Source organism: Fusarium tjaetaba (assembly GCF_013396195.1).
Source record: "Fusarium tjaetaba strain NRRL 66243 chromosome Unknown NRRL66243_c0000586, whole genome shotgun sequence".
In the NCBI taxonomy this organism is placed as follows: domain Eukaryota; kingdom Fungi; phylum Ascomycota; class Sordariomycetes; order Hypocreales; family Nectriaceae; genus Fusarium; species Fusarium tjaetaba.
The window spans coordinates 794-10,360 of NW_023501782.1; the positions used below are offsets into that span (position 1 = coordinate 794).

The following is a 9,567-nucleotide window of genomic DNA, read 5'->3' on the forward strand; positions in this document are numbered from 1 at the left end:
ATCTGCAAAGAATTCCATGGCTAAATAATAATACTGTTATTGAATAGGTGGTGAGAAAGTAAGGTTATGTAGTAGCCAGCAATGTGGCTCTGCTTCGGTGATTTTACAAGACATTGAGTCTTCAACGCCGAATCATTTTCTGTTTTCTTTTTCCTCTGCCAAACATCCATTATGCCCGCAACATCATCTCTCAGGGTGCGGCTTATTCGTCATCGTCGCCAGTGAGATCCAGCACAGATCTGCCGTCCGGCATCTTCACCTCCTCATACTTCCTCTTTATCGGGATGCATAACTCCGGTTCACCCTTCTTTACCTTTCCAGGGGCTAAGTTGTGTAAGTAACCCCGTTTTGAATCGTTCTGCTTGTACTTACGATTGGCACTGTATCTGAAAATGAAGTTGCCTAGTCTGCCGAGAAGGCTAGGTAAGTATGCTGCCATCCGACTGTCAGAGTCCTCGATATCCTCAGCCTTGTAGGCCATTTCCATGTCAGGGCGGTCACGAGTTTGCGCAGTGAGGGTGCGCGGTTGATTCAACTTGACAGTTAAAACCCAAATGTGGATAGTTCCCATTTCTCTAACACGCGCCATGTCTGCATTGATCTTGTCATTGTCTGTGTCTTCCACTGAGAGTAGGTTAGTATACAAGTGGAAGTTATTTCGTTCATATACGAACCAGAAACAAAATCCGAGAATACCGGGTAATGGCGCTTCATGATGCCATCATCTGACTTGACGAACGCACAGTCCCAGTTTCGGGTCGAACGGGTCCCGAGAGAGAAACCGGTGCCAAAGATCACCCCGTCAATGTAGATCTGAAAAGCAATTCCGTCGGCCCCAGGAGGCATTTTACTGGTTTCAAAATCATCGCTCAGAGTCGCGCGGACCCAGAATCGACAGCCCGACTTTGACTGGATATAATTGCTGCTGGTAGGAAGCTGAGGGTCTTCCGATCTAACGTGACCGAGTTTTTGCTCGTTCGCTTTGGCGTCCTCCTCGTCAACTTCTCTCTTTTTGTTCTCTTCAAACGGCCATTCCTCAGTGGGAACGCCATTGACGACAATCCTGACATCAATGCCAGGAACGCCGGGGAGAACAGCCATAGAGAAGGGGCATCGGTGAGCGTAAGGATAAGTAGAAGGCAGGACTGATGCAAATGGATGAAGTGAATTTGAGGTGATGAGAGAGGAGAGAAGAGAAATGAAATGGTCAGCCTGGCGAGAAAACTCCTCACTGTTATTGTTGCACAGCGCAAGCTCGTGTCACGCATTACTCATGATAGTTGGTTGAGGCTGTATCGTTATGTGGGGAATCAGAGACATTGCTGCCACAGTCGGTCAGCCATAACAATCCACAGTAAGATGACGCTATACCATCTCAAGACGAGCTGGTCGTCTTATTGAAGGAAGTGTTCTCACTCTACCATCAAAGCAAGATTCTCAAATATATATGACATCTGAGTGAATTTATGAGTGTTTACTTGGAAAACTCCTGGTTTTCTCCTGCCTTGTGAAAAGGGCATGTTCGGCTTCGCTCTGGAGATAGCTGTCGGGTAGTCCAAGGACCGGGACATGAGTAGTAGAGGAGCGACCTTCCTGCAAACCATCAGTTGTGTAAGAATAGCTGTTTACTTTACGCGAAGATTGAGGCAAGATATGCCGAAGATAATTTGGATGAGCTTACGGCGTCTCGAAGAAATACATCTAGCCCAGGACACCTCGTAACATTTCGTCTTTCTATTCCGTGATTGACTGTAGAATCGCAAAATTAGGTGGCTTTGGAATACCTGTACCAGCTGAAACCTCAACACGTAACAGTAACAGTCAAAAGGTATAGTATTATTGTTATTACCAGAGTATACAAGTATAATAGTAGTACAATGAAAGAAATATGAGTAGTAGATATGCGGTGCCGTGGTCCTCAAAGACTCCTTGGCCGCAGTTTTATAGTGGATATTATGAATTGCGACAGAGGGAAGACAAGTAGACGCCACTAGGAAGTTTGTGGACTGCCTAAGAATCACACAGCCCCATCAACCTACAAATGAGTTGGAGATACCGTCCGGCTCCCAGGTCTTTCTTCACGTCTTCTAATCTTTCATGTTATGCCCAGCAGGCTACCCATCGCCAAGCCCCTTCCACTATCGTCAGCAACACCCAGTCGCAACACAGGCTTGGCTCTGTTCTTCTTATCGTAGGTTGTAGTTATCATCCCAGATCACCCTCTGTGCCTCTCCCTATCGAGGGCATCAATCCGCCCTTGAGACGATGTTTGTGATGGTACTCACACGTCTCCCTTAGCAATAATGTCCAACAGTAAGGATGAGTAGAGAGCTAATAATCATAACCACAAGAGTGGTAGCAACACTTATTTCTGGAGGCGCTCTTCCATCATGGGTGTGTTTCTCCGCATGGACCCGTTTCTTTATCTCCCAGATCTCGCTAATGGTAAGTTCAGAGGGCAAGTCTTTTTTCAATTTGGCGGCCAAAGAACCAGTTAAGAACCGCATGTTCGATGGGGACCTCGGCGACTGTTTGTGTGTCTTCTTTGCGGTTTTCTTTCTACTTTTGAAGGTTAGCTGATTGGCTTGAGTGAATGGTACAGTGGTTTTGGTCTTACACGTTCCAGACAATCCTCAATCTCCTGGGCGAGGGACTTTCTTCCAACATTTCGAATTGCTATATCACTATCGACAGACACGGCCGATGAAACCGACTCAGTAGGGGAATGAGGGCCAGGTCCGTTCTCGGCTCCAAAGGTGCTGGAGGGAGCCATGGCAGGACGTATGGACTTGGGGCGGCGAGAGGATGACATCTCCGTTAGAGGAATGCGAGATGAGGTAGATGTGCGTATCTGTAGATATGGTGGCGAAGTCTGAAAGCTGAAAGAAGATCAACCTGAGGAGTTACTGATAGGGTGTAGAAGAAAGAGTTGAGGACAGGTGCCTGAAATAGAGAGGGCTTGATGTTCAGGGCCGCACGTCTGCTCAAGGAACTCATAAAGGATCAATGGTTCTTAGACTATGGCAGCTCGAAAGCTGGATGATACGTATCATATTACCTGTTGTTTGCCACACCGTAAATTCACGGGGCTATGCTTGGTTGGGTAAAGTTAAGCGAGCTGCGTAGTGACAAAGGTTCTAGTACGTGAGCATAATACGTCAGATGTGTACCGGAAATGACTCCGGTGCTTTTTCAGCAGCCACCACCCAGCCCAAGCCTGAACATACTCCCCTGGTCTTTGAATGATTCATCATTTTGGCATGTCCTGAATTTCGCCGTGTATCAGGCTGTCAATTCCCCTGTTCAAATTACCGGACGACTGTAGTGTGGTTGCACGGTTAGCGATGTTGTGACGGTTCCAAGAACCGCGATATCATCAAAGAGACTGAACTAATCTGAAGATAGCGTGTCGAGACACAGTCGCACGTTCTAAAAGGAGACCCATAAAACGAGGTTCTGTGTTTCTCTTGGTTCATTTCTGATTGTGGGGTTGCTAGAATAAGTGTTGGGCTTCTCTAAACATTTTCGCGTGAGTTGGCTCCGCCCCTGCAGCTGTGCCAACCAGTTGTCTAGCTCCATGGCTTAGCAAGCCTCAAACTATCCAGGCTACATTGTCAATGGTGGTGAATGCCTTACCAGTAATATGGTGGTAATCCTCAGAGAAATGTTGAGACCGGTTTACACTGTCCATATTAACCATCGCTGCCATGGCTCTAATGACTGCGACTCTAAGTACGACCCATGCATGTGAGGACTTCTGTCCCACTACCTACTCATGGGTCTTCTCAATCCATGCCTCAATAAGATCGGAGCAAGATCCCAATGGGCGGTAAGAGACTTGCGCTGAAATTTGGGCTTAAATAGAGAAATGGCTTGCGTGCATCCTGAACGGCGCGATTCATCGCATCACGGACCTGTACAACAGCTTACTCTCAGGTATTGGCACTGTGACTCTCTGGAAAGATGATAACGGCTTTACCAGGCTGTTGAAGTCACTTTAGTCGTGGGTCGATTCGAAGCAGTTGAAACTACTCTGGCTTAGTTTAAACTACACTACATAAGTTCGTACTACATAAACTCGGCATAAACATCAGTTTTAATATATAATAAGACGAATTCACCACGTACAGTTATCGATAGGCAGAGTGTATTCGTTCAACTACAATCCGGTGGGGTTGAATCAACTCTCCACAGGATGGTCAGCGTGTAGCTACAATGATACAAGCCACCTTCTTCCATCAACTTGCCCACTCACCACGCCATATAATAAACCGTTGACTCAAGCAATGAGGCCTGTCTTTTTTCTTAATGTCATGTTTGCTATACGCCTTTGTTCTTCATCTGTACCGGTCTGTATAACAGCGCAACCATAGGCGGTTGCTTTATTGTGCGCAAGTCGCAGCAAGCATCAAGGCGGCTGCAACGTGACTTCAGTTGGTTCTTTAACGCATGTTTGCTATTGACAGCGCTTCGCCATTTTCCGCCTCGGATATTCTTCTTCGTTGTCAACATCGTAACCATTTAATGGAGTTCCCTTTGTTCGCAGGCAGCAAACTGTGTCACGTCGCGGTCGCCACCGCAACGGCCTTTGATTTGACCTTCAATCACTTCCTAGATTGCCAAACAGACCGCCATCATAAATTATTGTGATATTATTTAAATCGCTCTTGCGTTCGGAATTATTCTAAACTTACTTCCTATCATTCTTCCATCACCTGAATCTGGGGATCTCAACACACGACTACCAGAGCCTAGTTACTACTTTAACCTTTGACAAAACAGCTTTATCAACGACTCCATAATGTGTAAGTACTAGCATATCTCAAGGGCATGCCACCAGACTAATGTCTTCCAGATTATGTTGCCAAGTCCATCTTCCGCTATGCACTCTATTACCTTGCGCAACCAATACCCTTTTTCTGCGTTGCTCTGACCCTTTTGCTGATTTCTAGTATTCTGAAATCTAAGTTTCCTACTCGTCCCCCTGCGACTACCAAGCAAGATCAGTGGAAGACCGAAAAGCGGATTTTCCACAAATCCGACGGTGTTGCATTTGTCGGCGTCCCCGAGACGTCTGAGCGTTTCTTGGCGGTACTGGACTGGCTGAAGTTCATCTACACTGTTCTCAAAGTCATTGTAAACATTGTATCTTTGGGTGGCATGTTGTATCTGGTAGGATCAGCTACTTTCACTATATGGAAACGGAAGGGAGGGCGTGGAGAACAAACGCTGATGAGACTCTTAGTCTTTCGGCGGCATTTAACCCTTTTCCTACTGTAGATGCCGAAATCCAATAAATACGTATCCCATTGAGGGTATTACTGGAGGTTGCGACCGTTTAGTATGCGACTAATTGACTGTTCTGTCTTACAAGTACTTGACCACGGAATAGCGAAACCAATTTGTTGTAGCTTGAGTTAGGAATTAGGAATACATTAGTGATCGACTTCTTTCAATTCACACTTAAGCATATCATTCAAGCTCTTAAAATGCCGATTGTAGCTGCAAGTATCTACATATGCTCTGATATGACTGCAGACATTGGCTGGCAAGCAATTCCCGTTTACCGGTATACCTCCTCAAGACTGGAATCAACGAAGTGTGGAAAGAACCGAGACACAGACTGACATTGTAATCACTAAAACGGTGAGAAGGATGTTAACCCCGCCGGGATGAATTCCAAACTGAGCATTGCGTCGAAGACTGAAGTTACGCAGTCTGAGATGATTAGAGAAGTGACGTGAGTTAGATGGAGTGACATAAGCAAGGCAACAGCCGTCAGCTGGACATTACCCGAAGGCAACCACGCCAAACAGGACGATATGTTTGCATCTGAAGCGATCCTAGGTGGGACGTGAGACCTGACAATCTGATCTTTTACGCCAAACCGTGATACTTTTGGACTCTTATCGTGGGCTGAGAACATGACAAACGTCTATGTAGAGATGAATAGTTAGCTTTGACTTGTTGTTATCACGAACTTCGTTCCGGTGATGACGGGCTGATGCGTCTATCCTCTCGCGACAATGTAAGCTGCCAAGCTCCATGTGTATATGGAAGTGATTGGTGAGGGGATTTAGGATGTCTTGGGTAAATTTGGCTGCCTAAACTCCATGCAGCTCAGCCGCACGCACACATGTCACTCATCAACAACCCCGCACATGGCTGACTTACCTATATTTACTGTCATCAAAAGATATCTCCTTGATACTACCAAACCATACAATTTTGATCTCTCTTTTGCTCCTTGAATATTATTATCTGATATAATACACCTTTGCGCCAAATTGCCAGCATGCCCGTCACATTCTCCGTCGTCAACCATCTAGCAACCACTTGGACAACATCCAAGGTTGAAACAACAGAAAGCCTCTTGAGGGGAACCTCTCCTCGAGATTACCGCCGCTGCCAACGCATCATCAGAACCTCAGTCACTCCATCCCTTCTGCAAGAGAATCACATCTCCCCATCCAGGAACGGCCTTGTATGGTCTGCGTATCATGCTTATAGCCAGCATCACCACCTAACCATCCGTCCTGAGGACGTCTGGTTCTCCATCTTGACCCAGCTAAGTTTTTTCATCAACGCCAACGCCGAAGAGCTTCGATCCTTTTTCGTCGCTCATGAGGGCAAGAAAGAGCTTACGGTCTTTGAGGCTGCGACCTTGGAGACCGCCAACATCGGGGCTTTGGCTCAACAGCTGGCAGGGCTTGTGAGCAAGAATGTCAAAGACCCTGAACTTGGGGATTGGGTCATGCCTAGCTTCTCGACTACGACCGACACTGACCGAGTGGTTGCTTCTGTTCTGTTCATGGGAGCCATGCAGAAGTACTTTTCCTACGGGATGTGTTTGACTTGTGGAATTCCTTCTGTTACACTCCTGGGCGAGATCTCGGACTGGGAAGCTATCTTGACAAGATTAGATCGCCTTGATCTACTTGGAAAGGAGCCTACAGAGTTCGCTGAGATGCTGAGGCCGATCCTCAAGCACATGATTATATCTTTCGAGAAGCCAGATGATGCGGAGATTAAGCGATTCTGGAACACCATAGCCACGCGAATTCCTGCGGATAGCGGTATCGATTACATCACAGGATGGATCACAGCATTCTGCTTCTGGGATGAAGAAGGAAAGTCGAAATACCGCCACGCCACAGTACTTGGTGAGGTAGCGTACCCATCTGTCGACATCGATAAGGTCCCTCTTGGGGTTGCATCAGTGCCAGTTGAGATCAATGACAACGGGAACATCATCCCCAGCATGATGGTTGCTGGGTCATTTGGAATTCAGGCGACAGCGATGACTCAGGACACTCCGACAGAGAACACGTCTTCGAATGGGGGTAGCTTGAGAACACGACTTGGCAGTCTTGTCGGTTCTCAGCAGGAATCGACCGAAGGTACAGCTTCTGATTCAGAACTCAACGCGATTCAACCCCTCTCAGGCTGGATTATGTATGAGGATGAGTCCAAGGAAGCAATTGCGGCGAGGGAGAAGGAGAGAAAGGCTTCACGTGATAAGCGTGGGTTTGGGATATCGTACTATGACGATGAACTTGGCGAGTATATTTCTTATTAAATGTATTTATAGTTCTCTTTATGTATTAGCTATAATCATTGGACCAGATGAATTTGCTCAAGGTGGAAAGTTACGAAGAATGATGTCACTGGAAGGGGAACTTGAACGGCTGGAGGCATTTTGATGCATGACTATGATTAAGCCAGGACAATGGGCTAACGGAACCTGCGCTTCACGTCTCTTAAGAGTAGTTTATGATCCAGATGCAGTGCAGCGAGCCACACCAATATATAATTCAGAACAAGACGCCAAGTACATAGCCATGATTATGGTTAACCAAGTTGTATGAGTCAGTGCGCTACCGTACGCTCTATACAGTGATTGAAACGTCTAGGATACTCCCATTCATATAAAACTGTTGTGTTATATCCCTCCAGACCTACAATCCCCAGAGCCTTTTGATCAACACGCAACGCGCACTTTCTACAACCACTATCATGAGTGATAATACAGTCACTGAAGAGCTCAAGGCATCCCTGCATGTCTCTCCATGGAGCAACATTGGGCCTTTCCAGAGCAAGGGAGAAGAGTACTTAACCGGATAAACGTCCTCCTACGCATGGTCTTAATCCCACAAAGCCTGGCATAAGCTCTTGGTGGCCATAAGGGTATCGACATGGAGATTTTGCAGTTTGGTACCACCATATCCACGCAAGCAGAAGAGATGAGAGCGATCATCCGGCGAATGAGAACTAACCTTGTTTATATCAACGCCCAGCCGATAAAAAGCCGTCTTGCGCGCCAGTTGGGGAGGCAATTCCAGACCTTTACACAACACGGACCGCGATAGCCTTTGTCACTGAATTTAGTAAATTCAATAATTAGCTGACTACTATGGAGTTTGGTTCCATGGCGTATGAGCAACAGGTTGATCGGTACGCGGAGGAGGTTTACCCTGGGACCCAGCGGCGATTCTAGCTATGGGTTTCGACCCTTTGAGAGAAATGAAACCATGAAAGTCATGGGTGTCGTCACAACAACCATTGCCTCTATTATAGGACATCATACGGTTATAGAGAGATATTAGATATTGTATTTTCTGTTGCCCACGACGCACATTTAAAACTGTGTGATGTTTATCTGGTTCTGGTCTATGGATCTCGGGTACAGTTCTGGAAATGATCAATTGGCCAATGCCGAGCCTAATGAGATTCAGACCTGTCCGTACAGATGGCAAATCCAAGGTGTCATTACCACAAACTTAGCGCAGTGGCTTACAAGACATATTGTCATGGCCGCCTTGTTGGTAGAACAATGTCCAAACGACCACAGGCGACTCTCCAGATGTCTTTCGATTTCTGCTATTACTTTGCATCTCAGTCAGAAGTTCACTTTATCAGTCCATATGCACTTGACGTTTCCCCTCAACTACGAGCAGCAATCCAACTTTACCATGCAGGTTTCAATTGCCTTATGATCTTTAATGTAAAAACAACAACAAGGTATCTCAAGGACAGTAGTTAATCACATACTTGAAGTATTGAGTAACTAGGGGCTTACTATTGGTAACTTCGGTGATCAACTTTAGTTCAAGTCTTGACTATGTATCTGATATATGCCGCAGAGCTACCAAGAACTAATGCTCGCAAAAGTTCCACTAAGCAGCACCTTGATCTTATTATTTGACCTCCATTCATTGGCTGATCTCTCCTCCATAAGCTCGCTGCGGAACTCCTTTGCTATTTCATCATCAGACAGCAGGTCTCCAATTCGTCCTAGCCCTTCCCGTCCACCAATTTCGGCGCTGCGGTAGTACATTTGTCGTAGAGATGATGGAAATCGCAGGGTCCACAAGAAACAAGGCCAGAATCTCTCTATGTCCGGGCTTTGTCGGGTCAGCCAGCTTGAATGAATTGACATGGTGCTGGAAGACATTGGGGAAGAATTGAGCGCGTTTCTCTCTGGTGTGTACACTTCCCACGCTTTGGATCGTGCAGCCACGACCAAGCCATTCAATGCCGAATATGCTAGGTTCTCTCTGCTGGAAT

At 46.4% G+C, this 9,567-nt stretch overlaps 4 protein-coding genes across 4 annotated transcripts; 2 read left to right on the forward strand and 2 right to left on the reverse strand.

Annotated features, from left to right (window-relative positions):
- Positions 1–202: 202 nt before the first annotated feature.
- FTJAE_14162 (uncharacterized protein) lies at positions 203–1,101 on the reverse strand (the record flags this gene model as incomplete). Its single annotated transcript, XM_037347371.1, has 3 exons — positions 203–324; positions 373–624; positions 675–1,101. 3 exons carry the CDS (start codon positions 1,099–1,101, stop codon positions 203–205), a joined length of 801 nt encoding a protein of 266 aa, XP_037198821.1.
- A 1,350-nt stretch (positions 1,102–2,451) lies between these two features.
- FTJAE_14163 (uncharacterized protein) lies at positions 2,452–2,773 on the reverse strand (the record flags this gene model as incomplete). The annotated part of the gene is made up of 2 exons (XM_037347372.1): positions 2,452–2,559; positions 2,618–2,773. 2 exons carry the CDS (start codon positions 2,771–2,773, stop codon positions 2,452–2,454), a joined length of 264 nt encoding a protein of 87 aa, XP_037198822.1.
- Positions 2,774–4,801: 2,028 nt separating this feature from the next.
- FTJAE_14164 (uncharacterized protein) lies at positions 4,802–5,263 on the forward strand (the record flags this gene model as incomplete). Its single annotated transcript, XM_037347373.1, has 3 exons — positions 4,802–4,805; positions 4,856–5,172; positions 5,246–5,263. 3 exons carry the CDS (start codon positions 4,802–4,804, stop codon positions 5,261–5,263), a joined length of 339 nt encoding a protein of 112 aa, XP_037198823.1.
- Positions 5,264–6,295: 1,032 nt separating this feature from the next.
- FTJAE_14165 (DUF4419 domain protein) lies at positions 6,296–7,579 on the forward strand (the record flags this gene model as incomplete). The annotated part of the gene is made up of 1 exon (XM_037347374.1): positions 6,296–7,579. One exon carries the CDS (start codon positions 6,296–6,298, stop codon positions 7,577–7,579), a length of 1,284 nt encoding a protein of 427 aa, XP_037198824.1.
- Positions 7,580–9,567: the final 1,988 nt, after the last annotated feature.